Below are 20,060 nucleotides of genomic sequence, written 5' to 3' on the forward strand. Positions count from 1 at the left end.
TGATTATATGTCACTAATGTCATTTAATTTAAATCATACAAGTTCATTCAATAAATTATCTCGTTATAATTATATAGTGTTCCATGGAATTTTCCATTAATTATAAAATAATGCATTAATTAATTCTAATACAGTGGAACCTCGCTAAAATTAATTGTAAGAAAAATTACTCGTTTAACGAGCGACGTTTCGCATAACGAGTGACGATGAGAAGAGAAGTCACGGATTACGCGCCTACTATATTATTTGTGTACACATATTATGTGTATTTTTGAATATGTTTCACTATATGAGTAAAAATCCGGACATTTTGGAACGGATTAAACTCGTTAAACGAGGTTCCACTGTACAGTGGATTAAACTCGTTAAGCGAGTACAGTAAAACCTTTTATTTCATACAAACTATTCATTCCTTAGATTTATCAGTTGCATTGTCGTATATTCTACTGTTAGTATATTTGAGTAGTAGTTGCTCAGTCTGGAAATTTTAATTTCAATTTTAAGAATTTGCTTATAAATACATAAAGTACTCGTCAGAAAATCTATTTCTTAATTTTGTAGTAAAATGTCCTGCTAAAGAAATTATCCTCTCACATTCAGTACTTGTTGGTTTTATGGAAAGAATTGAATATATACAACATCCAAATTGCTGGTTATCTTTCCAATTCTTTGAATATTTTATTTTTTTGTTAGTACTTTATATTGATCCCGTTTTGTAGGAATATTTTGCATTTCAATTCATCTGCCATATTTAAAGTTCTCGTCTAGTTTTATCAGAAAATTTCTCGAGTTTTGAATGATAATTCCCGGTTTTGCATCCCTATTGAATAATGTTTTTCAACTGTAGTCCAGCGATAAATAATTAAAAAACAAAGGCTGAAGCTTTTTAAATGATATTATTAAATATTAACTAGTTTATTAGTATTATTTATTACTGAATATGTTCTTTTCCCCACATAAACTAATGTAATATACGATAATGCGAGTCATTTTTCTTACAATTTATTTTGCTCGTTAAGCGAGGTTGCACTGTACTCAGTATTCGTTATCAATTACTTTAGCTCGTTTGTAGTAATTACTGATAAAAAATATTAGAAAAATGAATTATTTCAATTAAACTGAATTGCTTAATTTCTTTCTAATTATTTATTTGTGTTTTTTTTGAGATAACAATCAATAAATATAATAATTGTTTATGTTTGATTTAAATATAACAACTTCCATTAAATTTAATAATGGACATGAAATGGTACGTTAAACTGATAAAAATAATTGCTAGCTTTCCGAGAATAAATGACATTTGTTATATAATTAATTAACGAACTAAATTGATTAATTTTTAGAATTGCATAAAAATATTTTTTTTAGATAATAATGAAAAAAAATGATGTCACATACTTACAAAAGGCTATCGACCGTAGTCATTTTATATAATTTGATTATTTAATAATTACATTATCATCGAATATATTATTAGCTAAGTATTTTACATAAATGTTATAATTTTAGTATTAATTTACCAATTTTTCCATTATTTGCTCACAAAACACGATCAGAACACAATCGATTCCGACAATATCCCTGTTTGAAACCGTACTAATCGTGGAACTAAATACATACAAATGTATACTAATGTTTTGGAATTAATTTTTATTGTTCTCAATTAATATTTAGTCTGTTTGAAAATTTGTATTCCGCATTATACGAAGTCTTGCTGTCTGACTTTCGTATTTAAAAACGAATTTAAGCCACGTATTTTTATTTCATTAAAAGATATGTATTATGCTGATATTAAGCGTTATTTATATTGTTTTTAATTTAATTGATATAATCTATATTCCTCTATCATTAATTACCACTTTATCTCGTATCATTCTTTATTTTATTTTTAAACTTTACACTATTATTGTATGCATATTTAGAATACTATGGCATCATTTAAAATAAAACGAAATTTATTTAGATATGATGAATATTCTATTTATAGTACATACTTTCAAATCACGGAATAATACAAATTATCTGGATGAATATTTTTACGTTTCTATGAATGAATTTCGAATTTAATAAGTATAAAAAGTTAAACTTTTTACTATTCTACAAGTGTTGTCATTATGCAAGCAGAATAAAATGCAAACAACAATAAATGCTGAAAGGCGTTCACATAAAGCATGATTGATTAATCCCTACTCGCTATAGTCTATTACAACTATACTCGTTGAATAATCAAATGCTCAGAGTTATTTAGCTTTAATCAAACAACTTGTCATCTAATTACTTGTTTAATAGGTGATAAATAATTTTCTTAGTAACAAACTGATTAGTTTGAAGCATAGTTTTGCAAACGACTTTAGTACAACATAATTAATTATAAGTAGTTACACAAATAAATAATAGAATTATTAGTTGTATATGTTTGAAATGGAAGTAAATATTTTCCGCGTTGCGATAATGGCAAAGCATATTTAAACGCTGATAACGGCCGGCTTAATAATACGAAACGTTTGATGTTCGTTTCAAAGGCGATGGCGTTACGCAATTCCTGCGCTCGAATCCAGATTTCCTGGACAGGTTCGTGATGGAGGAGATAGAGCTTGAGCAGCTGGAACGATGGATCATACGCAGATCGCAGAAGATGAAAAAGAAACACGAGCAGAAGAACGACAGGAAGATTAGCCTGTCCAAGTGGAAGTTCTGCGTACACGCGGACAAAAGGAAGATGCTACAGGATCTGACCACGAGCTTAGAGAAACAGCCGACCAAAGATGAGGTTCTTTGGGAATTGGCCAGCTGCATTAGTTCGGCGGTGGACGCCGATGGATTTCAGTAATTCATTCGATATTTTTCATGCTATGGGAATGTTCTTTAATATTGTATATTTGTAGGTTGATACTGATCGAAAACGCGGATCTAAGTAGGACGTCGATTTTCAAAGGAAACATAAAGACCAGTTTGAAAGCCTCGAAAGCCGTCATTGCATACGTGATCGATAAGCTTGAATCCGTTCGCGTTTCCTACCATCAAATGGATAGTAGATTTCCCAACGGCTCTTTTAAAGATGTAAATTAACCTCTTCACTCTTAAACTCACCTAATTACAAATTGTCCATTGATCTAGGGAGAAGAGTACCATGTAATGTGCCAACCGGTGGTGTCCAATGGGAAATTAGCCGCTATTTTAGAGCTGTGGAAGATCAAAGGCAAACAACCGTTTCACGAGGAGGACGAGGAAATAGGCATGAGTTATCTTGTTTGGGGTGGGATTGCCCTGCACTATGCAGATTTATACTTCAGCATGAACCAGCAGAAAAAACTTAATGATTTTCTACTCGACGTAGTGAAGTAATTAATCGAAAATTTATTGAAGTTAGCAATAAATGTTAATTTACGTATTTTTCAGATCAATTTTCCAGGATATGATTAGCATCGATAAATTGGTGAAAAAGATTATGAATTTCGCTCAAAAGCTCGTAGATGCGGATAGGGCTTCACTGTTTTTGGTAGATACGAAGAATAACCAATTGTATGCAACAATCTTTGACGTTGGATTAGACGAGGAGGAAAGAGTAGAAGCCACTTCCAAGGAAATTAGATTCCCTCTCGGAATCGGTATAGCTGGTATTGTGGCTACAACTGGAGAGATTTTAAACATTTCTGACGCTTATTCCGATGTCAGATTTAATAGATCCATTGATCAATTGACCGGCTACAAAACAGATACAATATTATGCATGCCCATCTACATACAAGGAAGAATCATTGGTAATATTTATTTACAATATATAATTAGAAAGTACAATTAAAGTTTTTTGTTTATAACATTGTAGGAGTCGTGCAAATGGTGAATAAGCACACCGGAATGTTTACGAAGGAGGATCAAGATGCCTTTGAAATGTTCGCCATCTATTGTGGACTCGCTTTACATCACGCCCAACTCTACGATCAAATCAAGAAATCGGAACAGAAATACCGCGTGGCTTTGGAAGTACTCAGTTACCATAATACCTGCAATGAGGAAGAGTTTAAAGAGGCCTTGGGGAATGGAATCCCAGAAAAGATAATAGGAGTAGACGACTACTACTTTAATCCATTTGGTTTAAAAGACAACGAGAAGGCCAAACACGCAATATATATGTTTATAGACCTCTTTGGTCTTACCAGATTTGATAAAAACAGCCTGATTCGCTTCACGTTGACCGTTAGGAAAAACTATAGAAGAGTTCCATACCACAACTGGACGCACGGGTTTTCCGTGGCGAATTCCATGTACACGATCATAAAGCATTCAAATAATATATTTAGTTTAAATGAGGTAATCCTTTTAATTATACATTAAACTTGTAATTAATAAAATTTTGTTTTGTTTTTTAGAGCTTAGCTTTATATATTGGAGCGCTATGCCATGATTTGGATCATCGCGGTAAAACAAATAAGTTCATGCTGGATACCGCTTCTCCACTGGCCAACATTTACTCGACTTCAACCATGGAACACCATCATTTTAACCAGACTGTGACCATATTGCAGCAGGAAGGACACAACATCTTCAGCAAACTATCGAGTACAGAGTACAAGGAAGTTCTCGATCTGCTGAAGCACTGCATCTTGGCAACTGATCTAGCACTCTTCTTCAACAACAAAGACCGTTTATCGAAAATCTTATCGGAGGACAATTTCTCGTGGCACAACCAGGACCACAGGCTGCTCATTCAAGCTATCGCGATGACCGGAAGCGATTTATCCGCGAGTGCCAAACCCTGGGAAGTCCAAGTAAAGACCGTCGACATTATATTCCAAGAGTTTTACGATCAGGGCGACGAAGAGAAGAAAAACGGTCGAACACCGTTACCGATGATGGACAGAAATCAAACTAACCACCAGCCTGCTTCTCAGGTCGGTTTCCTAACAGGAATTTGTTCGCCTTGCTACACCCTCCTCCATCAATTGATTCCCGAAACTAAGTCTCTGTTGGATATGTGTCACGAAAATCTGAGGCGATGGAAGGATATTGACGATAACATCAAGGAAAAGAGGGAAGCGCGATGAAGTCATTCCGAAAGGGATTCTTTGCATCTAGTCAGTTCTTTTACTTTTGCAATATTGGCCGCACTGCTCTCGAGGGTTGTCTTTGGAAAACAACAAAGGCAGGTATAATCCCCAGGCCTCAGTTAGTGCCAAGACTTGTTTGTGTAAATACGTTTTGTGTCCTTCCCAATACTGGCATTAAAAAATGGACTGTTGCCGAGGTTTGAAAGTTTTTTTTTATATTATTTTCTTTTCTAGTTAGTAAAGTATTTGTATTTAAATAATATATGCCAGTTTTTATTTTTAAACAAAAATGTATATGTTGTCATAAATTATTGTACATTTGCCGCATTGAATAATAAACGTATTCAACGTATTCTCCCATACTTAATTGCACTCATATCACAGTATTATTACCTTATTATGTAACAACAATTGAAGCCTGCATATAGTATATATTTTTTAGAAACTATTCTTTCAATTAGCCCTAGAATTTTGAAACGTATGTATTGTTTACTTTTTGCAACTGTCAAAAATACCTTGATTTGCAGAGTACTAATTATTTTACAGATTTTGAATTTTCATCATCTAGCATTAATTGTCGACTTCGATCAATATTAATATTTTTATTAACATAAATAATTATTACAAATTTTGGATCTTAACACAATAGATATATCAGAAAAGGGAAGTACTTTACAAAGATGAAATTGTAACGCAAAATTCTCTGTATTTTTTCAAAAGAGTTATCTGCAACTGCATAACTATAAAACTGGTTTGCTTGCCAATTTTATTTTATGCATTTAAAAGCAATATACTAAGAACGAATCTGCGACCTTCGTGTAACTGCCAGAGGACTGTGGTGCCATAAAGGTTACGAACCTCTGATTTAGATCATAGTCAATCCCGATAAATAGTACATGATTAAAAATCCTATTTTCAGACAGATTTTATATAAAAAAAATATTATAAAGTAACTAAACTTTTACCATTTACCAAATTATAAACTTGAAGTTTAAAATTAATAAATTGAATAGCTCGCTACATAGATACAAATGAAGACCTAAAATAGGTTTAATTGCATATTACAAAGAAATGTTACGCAAGATAAAAAATCTTCTGTACATTTTTTTCACTATTTAATTAAATGAATATATCAATACTTTTCATCATTTTTTAATACAATTATATATATTCTCCAAAAAAAATAATATCACGTTTAAAGTTTTTTCTTTGTTCAATGAACAAAAATATCTTTGTGTGTTATAAATAATATCAACAAAATAATAAAAAATATTTTTAAATAATTACTTACTAAAAATTTTAACGACATTTTATCACAAACGTTTTTGTAATTCAATATATAAATATGATTTTAAAGCATATAAAAACGATGTTTGTATTAACGTTCCCGAATTACCACGAATAGTCATTTTACTGTATTTTCCTTTAAAACTTTAATATAACTTTGTATTAAATATAGAGTGGGTAAAAAGATATTTTTAGTTAATAATAAATTAATTTGTAATAAATTAATTTGTATAAAAAAAGTCTTAATCACCTATATTGGAAATTATAATTCCCAGTGGCAATGTAGATTATTGCATGTAGCGGATAAAAAATAGTTCATTTTAATTTGGTTTTCAATTGTAGTCCTTTGGATTGATACACTCTATCGTCCATAAAGGCACCACATAATAATAGATAAAAAGACTAAAATGTTTGACATGTAGACAGGAAACGGGATTCGGTGTATTGACCTGAATGCGCCTAATTGTAGTCCTGATTAGGTCCAATCATATGAAGATTAGGTCGAGTAAACTCGCACTTTAAACTGGCATCTGAAGAGGCAACCACGTGTATAAATCATCTGTTTGCTTGTTAAAAAAAAGCAAACAATGCAAGAAGTATAAATGAGCATGCGCTGCAGTTAAACACCATAACTGCATTTACAATTCGAACGTAGTTTGTATGTTTCTGTCTGTTGTTTGGTCGCGACCTCAGCCACTAAAGATTCTTCAATGTGAACTAAAATACCTTTACGCTCTATGGCAACATGGGCTCGGAATGGGTTAAGAAAGGTAAACCCATCAACTTGTATTAAGTGACAATATTATTGTGATTTATTATCGTATATGTCCGTAAAAATTAAAACAATACATTACATACGACCTTAACGGAAATCGTATGAGTAATCGCCAGCATGTTTGACCGCATTATTTATTCCACATTAAAACATAATTAATCTTTTTTATTTGTTTGTAGTCTGTCCGTGTAGCAGCATTGAAATCGAAGATGATGAGACTGTAATCCCACACGAACGAACTCCTCTGATTATTCCAAATGAGCCTGTTGACTTCGGCTATTGCCTGCTCGCATTCCTTTTAACCTTTTTGTTTGTGGGTGCTAGCATTGGAACATATTTACTAATCCGAGAAGGTAAGGTATTTTATTTATTTAAGAAGAAGTCCGCAATACAAAGAAACTGAATTATTTCGGTGTTCCTGTATTTGACTTTTTCTTTTATAGACATCGGGATTTGAGAGGTCAAACCCATAGGTTGGTCCCTCGCATCCAAGGTAAAAATTCTAAAGCAAAATAATGCAAAAATAATAATATAGAGATATATTTATTGCTTAAATATTTGCAATGAGAATACACAAAATTAAACTGATAATGGGTTTTCAGTGAATTTACAATCTGCTTATCGCTCTCATTTGGTATTGAGAGATGATTGGTCAACGGTGGAACCTAACGGACCAGTCAGACATATCATAAGTCCCGTAAAAGAGATACTGTTGTTAGAAACTTACAATACAACTTGCATCGATAAAGAGTCTTGCGAGGAGGCGATCAGGAATTTGCAAAAGGATCATATGCGCAATGGAACGGACATAAACTACAGCTTTTTGATCGGAGGAGACGGACGGATCTACGAGGGTTTAGGCTGGTACATGACTAGATCAAGTAACATGACTGTGGCCACTATAGCCCTATTAGGTAACATACTTCAAAAACATCTTCAATAATCTTAACTCATCGACATTTTTTTTTGCTTAGGTTCTTTCAGTGACTTTGATCCCACGTTTGACCAGAAAGAAAAGCTTAAGGATCTGCTCCATAATGCGATAAAAAAATCATTATTATCCTACTGCTATTCCGTTTTTATACGTTATGATCATATGGAAAGCTTCGAAAATATTGTTAATCTTGCGGTCGAACTAGAAAAGGAGAGAAAAAATGACTGCTAACCTTTCAATGCGGAAGATATTAGTTACTAATGTTCCTATTATTATTACTATTACCACAATTATGTTTGCACGTTTTTAAAATAATATATATATATATGTTTATACTTTCGTTTGTTTTTGAAATCTATTTTTGTCCTCTAATCATTAAGATTTTCAAAGAAAAAGCTTATCATGTGTACACAACAAATAAATGATACAATTCGATACTTCCATAAAGTATTTAGTTGAAAGCAGTTTCTCACTGAAAATCAATAAAGAAGATAGTATAATACAATTTATTTTTATTCAATTTTAACATATTTTCTCGGAATACACTTAATTATCAATAATAATTACGTTCGGATTTGCTATGCGCTTTTGATCTACATATAAACATTTGTTAATTTTCTCCGAGTTTTCAAACATAAAATGGAAGCAATCATTTTAAGTTGCAATATTTGTCAATAGAACAGTCAAATTAGATACTTCAATTCTCAGTCTTAAAAATAATTATATGTTTAGATTAAAGTATATAAAATGTTGTATAAAATACCAACTATAAAATATTGGTGATAAAAATATATGCGTATATGTGCGATGTTATTTTTTTCCTTCTGATTTAATCATGAAAAAAAATATAGACGATCAAAGAACTCGTAGGCATATGGGAGCTGCTATATGGAAGAGATCAAAAGCATCCTCAGTCCACCTCCAATTTCCGGAAACTGCCCTGAAGAGTTTCAATATCGGTCGACCTGTTCCGGCGGCGCATTATGCATCGATCACTAAGTAAATTCATAGCATCGAAGGAAAGCAGACGCTCCCTTTTGGAGGCCAGCTCCTTCTTCCACAAGGCAATCATCTCAGCCATCGGCATTATACCGCCGTACTCCTTCGGGAGGACTTCCGCCGGAAGAAACTGGAGCATCTCGTTCACCGAACTATGCAGCTGCAAAAAAAAAATCAAATTAAAAATGTGGAAAGACTCGCACGAGAGGATAAGTAAGTTGCCAAATATGGATCAAATTTTAACCTCTACAGAATGATCTAAATTTGCACTATGCGGTAAACAACAAAATTTTCACTAATATTGTCCATCATCAGAGACTTAAATAACTTACTATAAGATTGATAGTCGTTAGGTTGTTCTACTCATATATTCTTATAAAGTGGACTTATTTAGCTACAATTTACTGTAATAAAGTTCCCTTGTTCAGACTTCAATTAAAAACATTAGAGAATCAGACCAAAAAACTTATAATAAGAAGTGTCTATAAATTCAAAGAAAAAAAATATAATACAGACAATATAAAAATAAAATAGTTATTTAACGTGCTGAATACATACAAAAATAAAACAAAATTTATTATAATTTTAATATTATGTTGAATAGTTACATTTTGTTAATTAAAAAATGTTCAGGTGGTCTAAATTCATAAATATATGTTAGCAATAAGAATTAGTTACCTTAAATCTGTCTCGCAACTTTTCGCTAACACGATTCGCAGCAAACTCTATGACGTACTTGAACGTAGACTGCAGGTTAATGATATGCAACGCTTTGTGCCGTATCGGACAGGATTGCTGTAACATCATCAATTTTGTATTAATTGGGTCGAATTTACGGATGCAACCGTACCTCGCCCCATTTCATGAGGGTCGCAAACTCGGTCACAGACCACATCGACACGTGTCCGACGCCAACTTTGGCGCCGTCGCCGAAGTAGGTGAATCCTAAAATCTGATTCTCCTCCTCGTCCAACAAAGTCTCGTAGGTGATTATATGGGCCCTGGCCATATCGGTGCTCGTAAATCTGTTAGGATCCAATTTACCTACAAAAAAATAATATCATCAATATATTAACTAAGGTCATCAGTTAAGGTTATCTCACTTGCAATTGTTAGAATCACCCTTCTTCCGAAATTATCTCTGTATGGACTCGCAAAAATGTATCTTAAATAATGATCATATTAAAATTAATGATTATATAATATAGTAAAATTGGTTTACCCCTTATCCATAAGCTCGTTTACCTTGGTATCTTGACAGTCCAGATCATAGAAAATATGTTTGAATTTCTTACGTAAATTTAAGTACTTGAGAAGTGTTTGCTGGGCCATAGGAATGCTGAACTTTTTGGCCCTCAGAAATCGCAGCAAGAAACTATCATCTGAGATCATGAACCAATATTATTAAGAAGAGTACATTCTACAACTGAGCCAATTGTAACCAACATTACTTATACTATTATTAAATATACAGGCATACCCTCATTATATTATCATTTTCACAACCAATATTATTTTCTAAAATGAATATTACTTTTTTCTACCTATAAGTCATCAATTAATCATCGCAGATTGTGGTAATAATCGTATAGTAAATAATACTTTATGTCTATACATACAAAACATTTATAGAAAATAGGTACCACAATTGGTGATTTATATTTATTACTAAATAAACGAAATAATATTTAACATCGAAATACAAAATGTTGTATATTAAGAAATTTAAGAAATATTTACTCAACAATTAACTAATGTAAACATAATACATACACCACTGTTTTTTCGTATAAAATTTAAAGAAAACTATAAAAATGACTATACTTGTTCTGAAGCCAAATCTCACAATTGATATATAGAATAATGTAAACTGTAATGTTAGTTATTAATTGTATTTCCTAAAATATGATTTATAATCAAATTACACCTTCATCTGAACTGAACAAACGCCATTTTTTATTTGGCAATTGTTATCATTGATAATCATAATGAATAATCAAATTTATAAGTTAAAATATTTACTTTAAGTGATCGATTACTATGAAGTACTATCAATGTTATGCCTGCAACAACAAATATTACCAGTTAAGCAATTTTCGATGTCCTGATGAGCTTTGACCCAGTCCCTGAAGGCCCTAAGGCATTGTCTGCGCGTCGACTCATCTTCTCTAAGTTCTCTGGTAGCAGTTTTAGCGACAGCATCTAAAAGATTCTCATCGCGTATTTTCATCTCTTCTGCGGCTTGTATCCATCCATTGGACATCATCAGCTTAGTACTCGTCATGGCAACTGCAACAATGAAAATTTGTATTAGGAAAACCAAATATTTGCTCTGCTCTTGCATAAAATCCTCAACAGCTATATTTGCAGAATTAATTGGCGTTCAAATTTGCTAGCGCGTACTGGACACTGTTTGCACTCGGTAATTGTTGCATACATTAGGTGAGCTTCCAGGCTGGAAGAGGGGGCGCATTTAATTGACTGACGATTTTCGGAATTGGGTAATAATACAAGAAACTTCGAATTGCGAAATGTGAGCAAGACGTTTACTGGAGACACGCCAGATGACATGTACACACAGACAGGTTTACGTAATGGGAAAGCCGAACACCGAAGGAGATACATCGCCAAGAAGTTGAGGAAGCGAAAAACTGTCACGAATTTATAAGTCATATATTGCGGGGCGAGAAAGGACTTTCTCCGTTTGCTTAATCGATAACGCGCGTATATAGACCGGCCCTCGGTAAACTATGCTAACTATCCGTAGCTCCAATTAACTACTAGGAAATTAGTGCATATCATTAGTGCATAGTGATTGCGTAATATCACTTCCAGCTCCTTTAACAATCACATAAATTAATATGTTATACGTTCGGTAACTGCCGTAAATATTATTTCTTGTATAAGAGTTGTATATTTTAAAAATACAGATCATTTCTGGAATGTTGAGTAACTTGTTATAACATCGATTTTCATTTTAAATTAACGCAAAATAATTTACAAAACAAATAGAACATGTAATAACAATTTTAATACATACAAAAAACAGAAACAACTCTAATCAAAATCTATATGCAAATGATACTTTAATTAGTATGAGAATTTGTATTTTTTAATAATAAATATTTTTAGCTTATTATATTATTATCTTTTATCTGCTGAATAAATAATAATTATTATTTTAATAATGTTACCATACTTCATTATATTAAACTTTAATTATATTATTATTAGTTATCGAAAATCAGATTTAATTCCTTTGGATTATAAATGAAAAACCTGTTTAATTTATCATATTATTCATATTTATCGGATCAATTATGAAATTGAATGAATAAGTAATATGTGAATAGTATTTTATAGAAGATTCCATCTCGAGATATAGTGCTTTTAGTCTAATTAGACAGGACATCCTTTTCACAAATTGACTATACTTTGAAAGCAAAAGCATCGCTAATTATTTTGAAATTGGTTCGGTATCAATATTTCCAGGGCCTGGGTAGTCACGAGGACAGATGCATGATCTATAAAACGGAAATAGAAGCACCGAGATCAGAAGTATTGCGAAAACGAGTATAATTTATTAAATACGAATTATGTATCAGCAACTGATGTTTATGGAAATAAAGCAACCTGCAGAATAAATAAATTATATTGCTGAATTATTTATTGAAGCACTTCGCTTTTATTTACAAGTTCTATATATTAATAATCAAATTAAAAAAATGTTTAAAAAATGCAATAATAAATAATATTATGGAGAGAATAATATGATTCACAGACTACTTTTTTAAACTTTTTACAAGAAATGTGCATTCGTACGTCCATGACATAAGCATGATTCATTGTACTTCAATTTTAATATGTGTGTTTGTTAAAATATCCTTCATTTTCTAGAGCAAAACAAAAGTTGAAGCATCAAAATTTCCTTTTATTAAGATGGAGTTCATGGTTTTTCTCCAAATACCAGTTAAATATTTTAAAATCGGTCATATTCGTGAATGGCTATCAATGTAAACACTGTATAAAAAAATAATACACATACAATTAATGGTGAAAAAGACAAAAGTATTAATGCAAGGGTCGTCAAACATTGCCTAAGTTGATAGAATATTAGAATAAAATTTCTACTTGGCGGACTTATTTTTAAAAAAATTATTATAAGGATGTCACAATTATCGTTAATTAAATAAAATTTGTTACGTTTGATAATTAGAAATATCCAGTCAATAATTATGATTGAATCAAATGTCAATTCATGATTTGATTAATACACTATAATTATTTGTAAAGTAAATAAGAAATAAAATTATGAAGAATTAACGCACGTTTATCATATAAAGTGTAATTTGTATTAAGAAGCATCATGTAATATGCAGACATCTTAAGTAGATATACATGTCATATAAGTAATTACCTATATTATTAAATACATTTATATGAAGTGTACTNATCAGAAACTAATATACTGATTAAAAAGCAATTAAATTATAAATATCTAATTGGTAGAAGATACATTCTATTATTGTTAACATTAAATTTATTTAAAAATAAGAAACTTATACCAAAAAAATAAAACAGTATATTTGTCCGGACTTTTGAAATTAATATAAGATTTAAACATGATCGGTGTAAGAATGCATAAAAAACTTCTTATAATAAACAGACTAGTAACTGACATTGCATATATTTGCATAAATATTTAATAAAAAAATGTATAATGAGTTGAATATGAGTGAATATTAAACAAAGGACTCAAGTTACCGCAAAATGTATTCACTCGGCAGACAAAGGATCACAAAACTTATCGGCAGGATGTACACACTTTTTCGTACTTGTCTCTTCAACTTCTTCGCAGTTTTATTTGTTGATGTTGTTGTTGGTCAGCGGTTGCTATGTAATTGAACTCATTATTGCACTCGAGAAACAAGACACCCAGACGAAGAGAAGAGGAAAAAGCAAGAAAACGAGAGAAGTTGACCTTAATCATTAATTTACAAGTAAAGAGGATCTTGCGGAACGTTCGACGTATAAAAGTGAATGAAGAATTTTGCAATCAATTCAGGAACACTGATTCTTTAAAGTGCCGTATTTGGTATAACTTCGAATGGAATGCAAAATAAATTTAATGTATGTTATTTGTTTCAAGTCTTAATTGATATTCTGGCTGCTCTTCGATTTCGATTTCTATTCATCATCATAACTAATAAATATTAATAGAAAAAATATATAATAATAATTACGTCCGTTCGTGGCTGAAAGGAAATCGAGCATCTTGTGTATTGAAAAGAAAAAGTGCGTAAAATGTGCGAACTGTGATGCAATAATAATAACAATAATGCATCTGCACCGTTGTTCTACTTTTTATGACGTCCTGTACCAAAATGTTATATAACTGTTCCCATATACGTCACGACGCACCACTTATGCAACGGTGACAGTGTACCGCTTTCTTTGCACTCTCCGCTCGATGGAAGCCCTTACATAAATGCAGCAGCCCACCTCTTTAATTTATTATGCGTCAAAAATGCAGCTTTCCTTTATTTTACGCACCGAACACAAACATTTTACGATGATGTTCTTTGATTACATGAATATTATAAGAATTATAAAATTAATAATAATAGGGCAGAAAGACATATGGTCAATAGGACTTTGTAACAGTTGAATTTTATTTTAGTTATTCTATTTTTGTATTAAGTTTTTTTTTAAATTTTATAATTTATTGTTGCAAAACCCATAAAATTACACGGATAATTAAAGACAATAATAATGTTTGTTATTTATTATATCGATAACAATTACATTACAAAAAAAAATGTCATACAATGTTAAGCGAAACTTTATTTCCAGAGGTTTTCGAACAAAGAAAAGTTTAATTTAATAAACTGTCAACTTAGATGCAAACTGAAATAACAATTTAAAATAGGTGTCCAACATTGATTGTTTATGTTTTTCTCGTTTTCATTTAACAACTGTGGACTTATTGCATTTAACTATTAAAAATAAAGTACTTTTTAAACTATGACATTTCCACCATTTCACATTTTTAAATCTTTGGTTGTTATTTTTTTCGACAGGAACTTCTTGAATTTCGTCTTCATTTATATTGTCTCAGTGGAAGATTTAGAAATCTTGTTTTAGCAACGAAACAGGGTTTTCTAAATCTTCTAAAAACCATAATTTTCTGCATGCAATAAATTTCTAACTTCCACTTCGTCGACATTTTCAAAATCTTAGATGTTATTTTCTCCTTCTGGTACAACTTCTGACAATATTTTGGTTAAATTACGGCTTCGTTAACCGAGGTATAACTCTATTTAGATCTTAAAAAGGTAGTTTTAATAACGAATTTATAATTATTGTAAATTCTTTTTCTGACACACAAATGACTATTTTAATAACTGCTAGAAGATAAATCAAAAATTTTATGCAAAATCTTTAATTGGAATCTACTTATTTTTAATTAACTTTTCAATTATCGTGATGATTCATTTTAAATTTAAAAACTGATAGATTTTTAAAATTTTCGTTAAAATATTATATATATCTTAATATATATATCTATTGTAACAACTCTTATAATAGGCACGAACAATAAATTTATTGATTATTTCCTATACGTATATTGAATCTGTTATCTAATAGTAATAATAATCTCTCGATATTAATTCTTGCGTGAATCCTATATTGATTTTCATAATAATTGAAATTTGTATTAGAATGAAAGCACTCGAATACAAGTAGATATTCGCGCAGAACAAAGGTTCAATAAAAAACAGTAATGTCAATGTAAAGAAACAAAATTTAGTATTCAATTGTTGTGTTGTCATTAAACGCAATGCAAGGTTCACTAAATATTCGAATATTTGTTTGTACTATATATTTATTTGTATATCAACAATGAGAACTGGAGTAATAAAACTGGTTCAAAAACTTACCTTGAAATTGCGACGATTGTTGTATATATCTTGAAGTGTAATCGGCGTAACAAAGAGTGCTGGATGAGCGACGAAGTCTTCACTTTTAGAAACTTCCTAGTGGTCTGATGCCATTTAAGGGGAAACAACGATCGGCCGTTGTTGTGAAAATGGTCTCGGCAGGAGGAGGACTGTCCGTGCTTTGCAGGCTCTGGCCCCCCCGTTCCGAGCGAACAACAAAAACCGCACGATTGCGACACCCATTTGTTTAATCAATTTCGCTAAACAATAATTACACCAAAAGGAAAACATCACATGCAGGTGAGACCTTCAACCGACGGATCGTTCAAGCGTTGTCGATGTTTTATTAATAATACCATCATCATCATCATTGCAAAATGCTATTGTTTTAACGCGATTCCATAGATAAATGTTCTTGCCTAATGGGATTATAGTCTACAAGTATAGCAAGGAGGAAGTGACCTATACCAATATACAGTGGAACCTCACTTAATGAGCACCTCGCATTACGAGCATTTTGAGAAAATGACTCGTTTAACGAGCGACGTTTCGCATGACGATGAAAAGTGAAGTCCCGGATTTCGCACCTGCTACATCATTTTTAAAACTTGTCTTCACATATTATGTGTATTTTTGAATATGTTTCACTATACGAGTAGAAATCCAAAAATTTTGGAACTTATTAAACTCGATAAGCGAGGTTCCACTGCACACTAATATGGGGAAAATTGTTTCACTATACGAGTAAAAATTCGGAAATTTTGGAACGGATGATGCTCGTTAAACGAGGTTCCACTGTATATTTAAGCAGTAATGGCAAACTTATGACACATTTTAGGTAACACGTTTTCGCTTTTTTAATAAACAAAAATATCGCGGCATCAGAATTAAGATTAATTCCGAATTTTCTATATAGATATAGAAGAGATAGAGGGGCAATAAAAAGAACAAACTTTCATGAATATATTTAAATCACATAATATAATTTTTAGACATTAAAACTTTCCAGACTATAAGAAACATCCGAAATATATAAAATAAACATGTGTAGGAATACATGTTTTCGATTAATTTAATAGGCAAATTTCGTCCTGAAATAAACATTAATTACTTCAGCAAAAATAAATACTGCTAGAATAGATAACAAGAAATAATTAACTAAATATATACTACATTTTAAATAATTATAGATAAGAGAAAACTCATAAATTGTTACTTTTTAGTTTTATTATCAAAAAATTCGTAAAAACAATATTTTTACATTTCTAGTCAATTTTTTTGAAATTATGATGGTATTCGAAACATTGAAGACCGTTCGATGTACCCAATGTCTGTCATTTTTTAATTATAAATTAAATTAACGTGTTCAATAAGGATATTAACTGTAATGACATTGGTTAAGGTCAAGTTTCTACTTCATCAACTGGTTATTATTGAGTAGCTCGTAACTCATGCACATTAATTGAACTTGATTTGTTATAAAAAAAACTCTTAAAATGTTACATGTTTATAAATATATAGTTGAAGTACCCAATAGTAATAATAATAACTATATATGATATAAATAAATAACGCAAAACGTATTGCATATTCTTGGTGCATTATTCAAGTAACATAAGTAATTCAAAATGTAACCAATAAATCAAAATTTACACATACACATAATGTAAAAATTAAAAACGAAGGAAAATTTATATTTTATGGACAATTTTAATGTATTTGATAGTTACAGAAAAAAAAAATACTTTTATATTGTTATATTTACAGAATTTATTATTTATGTTTTTGTTGTATTTCTTCTATGTACTTGTGAAGAAACGTTATCAAATACTATGGACAATACACATTGATTTTTTTTAAACTTCAAAATCTATTTTATTAACATATTTCGAAATTTATGACTAATACAAATGGGTCTGTGCTCATAGTCCTCATAAAATATAATTAAAACCTTCATGGGTGAAATATCACTAGTCCGTTTGAATTAGAACTTCCTCCAATTATGATATTCATCATTTAAAGTACTGTATTTATTGCAAAATAAGATCTACTTAGAAATAAATTATATATATGAGTCACGATTGTTGACTTATTGAGAAACATACGAAAATATAAAAGATTTAGATCACATAATCACATAATAAAATTATATATAAATATAACTAATAGACTTAATTTACTTTTGTTTTATTTTTTAGATTAGACTCATGATCATAGAATCTCAATTTGTTGGCCATAATTGAAGTCTCTAATTCATAAGTAGTTTAATATTTAAATTTAGTGGGCAAAATATGTTCAATAATCAAATTGAAAATTAGCAAAAATCTAAATAACATTATAGAAAAATTTTTATTACTCGTCAAAATAACACATAAACTGCAATTCTGGTTTTAGCAAAATTGTAATAAGATTGCGTTTTTTGAAGAAAGAAATGAAAATCTAAAATGAAAGGAATATCCTGATTGAACTTTCTAATTTGTTACAATGTGTTATTATAAATAATTTAGTAACGGCAATAATATGTTGTTTTATTTATATATTAAATTATAAACTAAATCTAATACAACATAAAATATTCACATTTTACGCAAAATATATTTTTATTTTTCAAAATTAAAAAAATATCTTTATATATTAAATATGCACGTTAGGAAATAGTTTACTGATTTACTGAGAAATATTAATGAAAAACATAGTGGGTTCTGCTAAAATAAATATATTTCTGAAATGTTAGTTATGTATTTTATATGCAATTGCAGTTGCCTATGAGTGTAGAGGTTGACCTATAATCACCAACGTGAAGTTTGGAAAGTAGTATTTATGTTGAGTTGTCTATGAGTTGTCTGGTTGTCTGATTTCGTCAGGTCTCACCTATTTGTCACAAACAGTTGTGTGCACAATTTAATGAATAATATTATACACTGAGCATCAATATAACATAAACAATGGCAGTAAGTATTAAAAAAGTAAATCTTAATTCATAATATATAATAACAAATACATTTTCAGCCACCCCAGAAAGGAAAGGTGGGCACTAAGGGGGCCAAACAGATTGTAGAGGAGAACATTTCCACATTAAAGTTCTACAGAAATATGGCCTTGGTTGCAAATGCATTAGGCCTGGTAATAACATTTTTCTATAGTTCCACTGCAACAATTGTAAGTAATCAGTTTTCTATTTTCATTTTCTCAAAAAATAAATCTTTTTTCTTACTATTTACAGATTCTGTATTTGTTCTCTTGCTTGATTTATATTGCCAGTTATCAATTCATGACTTTTATGTCGAAAGCTACATACTCAGAGACTGGACAATTACTAGATAGTGGAATTGATCTAAATTTGGAGGGTGGAATCACAGAGTATGTATACCATAAAAATAATTATTAATCATAGCTAATATTTGATGGTATTCAGACATATAAAGGATATTATAATTCTAACATCTGGATGTCAATTGCTTGCCTTGATCTCCACATACTTCTGGTGGTTGTGGATGTTTGCACCAATTCGTGGCTTCATGATTTTGTGGAAGAATATCCTTGGACCATACTTCTTCCAGTCTGCACCTGAAGCTCCTGAAGTCAATGAAAAGAAACAGAAAAAAATGGAGAGAAGGATGAAGAGGATGCAACATATGCATTAAGTGGTTTTGTTAAGAACAAAGGTAAGGCTGTGGGGTACCTGAACACCAACGTATTTTCATTAGATTTTTTATCATCAAATTGGATTGTTGGATCTTGCATTTGTCTGTTGCTAAATGAGTTGCATACGTCAATTCATTGATGCATGACGAACAACAATATTTTATGTTGTATTTAATTCTGCAATTTTAATTTATTTAATTGAAAATATACTGTTTTCTTGTTATAAATTATTTATTTATTTTTCGTTTATTTACATTATTCTTTTAAATTTCCAATTTTACTCTATTTAATACAATTATTTTACACTTGCCAAAAGTTTTTCTTTTCATTAAGTAATTTTTACAGCTTTCAATAAAGTGTATGATTATTTCACCTAGTGATTCACATTTAATGCCATCAAAAATATTTGAGCCTAATATCATATTGCATAA

The 20,060-nt window shown here is 30.6% G+C and overlaps 4 protein-coding genes across 9 annotated transcripts in view; 3 read left to right on the forward strand and 1 right to left on the reverse strand.

Annotated features, from left to right (window-relative positions):
• Window positions 1-5,335, forward strand: part of LOC108561502 (probable 3',5'-cyclic phosphodiesterase pde-5) — a 36,888-nt gene extending 31,553 nt beyond the window's left edge. For 3 of the 5 annotated variants that reach the window (XM_017919466.1, XM_017919467.1, XM_017919468.1), the window contains 6 exons: window positions 2,523-2,826; window positions 2,886-3,060; window positions 3,118-3,341; window positions 3,400-3,761; window positions 3,827-4,311; window positions 4,371-5,334. In XM_017919466.1, coding sequence (XP_017774955.1) covers window positions 2,523-2,826; window positions 2,886-3,060; window positions 3,118-3,341; window positions 3,400-3,761; window positions 3,827-4,311; window positions 4,371-5,045 — 2,225 coding nt within the window. In that variant the 3' untranslated portion in view covers window positions 5,046-5,334. Of the gene's footprint in view, window positions 1-2,522; window positions 2,827-2,885; window positions 3,061-3,117; window positions 3,342-3,399; window positions 3,762-3,826; window positions 4,312-4,370 lie in introns of all 5 variants that reach the window. The other 2 variants (XM_017919465.1, XM_017919464.1) reach the window with 1 other exon arrangement.
• A 1,649-nt stretch (window positions 5,336-6,984) lies between these two features.
• Window positions 6,985-8,377, forward strand: LOC108561489 (peptidoglycan-recognition protein SB2-like). The gene is made up of 4 exons (XM_017919448.1): window positions 6,985-7,105; window positions 7,290-7,463; window positions 7,713-8,024; window positions 8,085-8,377. The coding sequence occupies exons 1-4, from the start codon at window positions 7,081-7,083 to the stop codon at window positions 8,273-8,275; spliced, it is 702 nt and encodes a 233-aa protein (XP_017774937.1). The 5' UTR covers window positions 6,985-7,080; the 3' UTR covers window positions 8,276-8,377.
• Window positions 8,378-8,842: 465 nt separating this feature from the next.
• On the reverse strand, window positions 8,843-16,149 carry LOC108561494 (alpha-tocopherol transfer protein-like). 2 transcript variants are annotated; one of them, XM_017919455.1, is made up of 7 exons: window positions 15,985-16,149; window positions 11,126-11,332; window positions 10,266-10,425; window positions 10,147-10,208; window positions 9,894-10,087; window positions 9,722-9,838; window positions 8,843-9,203 (listed from the first exon to the last, which is right to left on the reverse strand). In XM_017919455.1, exons 2-7 carry the CDS (start codon window positions 11,325-11,327, stop codon window positions 8,955-8,957), a joined length of 984 nt encoding a protein of 327 aa, XP_017774944.1. In that variant the 5' UTR covers window positions 11,328-11,332; window positions 15,985-16,149; the 3' UTR covers window positions 8,843-8,954. The 2 variants fall into 2 exon arrangements, with proteins under 2 accessions (XP_017774944.1, XP_017774945.1); XM_017919456.1 differs by lacking the exon at window positions 15,985-16,149 and adding an exon at window positions 13,808-14,055.
• A 2,636-nt stretch (window positions 16,150-18,785) lies between these two features.
• LOC108561491 (transmembrane protein 208) lies at window positions 18,786-19,752 on the forward strand. Its single transcript, XM_017919452.1, has 4 exons — window positions 18,786-18,935; window positions 18,994-19,143; window positions 19,208-19,344; window positions 19,400-19,752. The coding sequence occupies exons 1-4, from the start codon at window positions 18,930-18,932 to the stop codon at window positions 19,626-19,628; spliced, it is 522 nt and encodes a 173-aa protein (XP_017774941.1). The 5' UTR covers window positions 18,786-18,929; the 3' UTR covers window positions 19,629-19,752.
• The last annotated feature ends 308 nt before the right edge of the window (window positions 19,753-20,060 follow it).

The sequence above is a fragment of the Nicrophorus vespilloides genome, unplaced genomic scaffold (assembly GCF_001412225.1).
Source record: "Nicrophorus vespilloides isolate i.1.1-1 unplaced genomic scaffold, Nicve_v1.0, whole genome shotgun sequence".
NCBI lineage: Eukaryota > Metazoa > Arthropoda > Insecta > Coleoptera > Silphidae > Nicrophorus > Nicrophorus vespilloides.

What these genes read in the sequence shown, in the direction of transcription:
- LOC108561491 (XM_017919452.1), top strand. An exon ending in ATAGTTCCACTGCAACAATT is followed by an intron (nt 19,144 to 19,207) that starts GTAAGTAATCAG and finishes TACTATTTACAG; the next exon opens with ATTCTGTATTTGTTCTCTTG. An exon ending in TTGGAGGGTGGAATCACAGA is followed by an intron (nt 19,345 to 19,399) that starts GTATGTATACCA and finishes GATGGTATTCAG; the next exon opens with ACATATAAAGGATATTATAA.
- LOC108561494 (XM_017919455.1), bottom strand. Translation starts at nt 11,327, where the DNA reads ATGACGAGTACTAAGCTGATGATGTCCAATGGATGGATACAAGCCGCA. An exon ending in CCCTCATGAAATGGGGCGAG is followed by an intron (nt 9,839 to 9,893) that starts GTACGGTTGCAT and finishes ATGATGTTACAG; the next exon opens with CAATCCTGTCCGATACGGCA. An exon ending in AGTTGCGAGACAGATTTAAG is followed by an intron (nt 9,204 to 9,721) that starts GTAACTAATTCT and finishes TTTTTTTTGCAG; the next exon opens with CTGCATAGTTCGGTGAACGA.
- LOC108561489 (XM_017919448.1), top strand. Translation starts at nt 7,081, where the DNA reads ATGGGCTCGGAATGGGTTAAGAAAG. An exon ending in CTCGGAATGGGTTAAGAAAG is followed by an intron (nt 7,106 to 7,289) that starts GTAAACCCATCA and finishes ATTTGTTTGTAG; the next exon opens with TCTGTCCGTGTAGCAGCATT. An exon ending in ATATTTACTAATCCGAGAAG is followed by an intron (nt 7,464 to 7,712) that starts GTAAGGTATTTT and finishes ATGGGTTTTCAG; the next exon opens with TGAATTTACAATCTGCTTAT.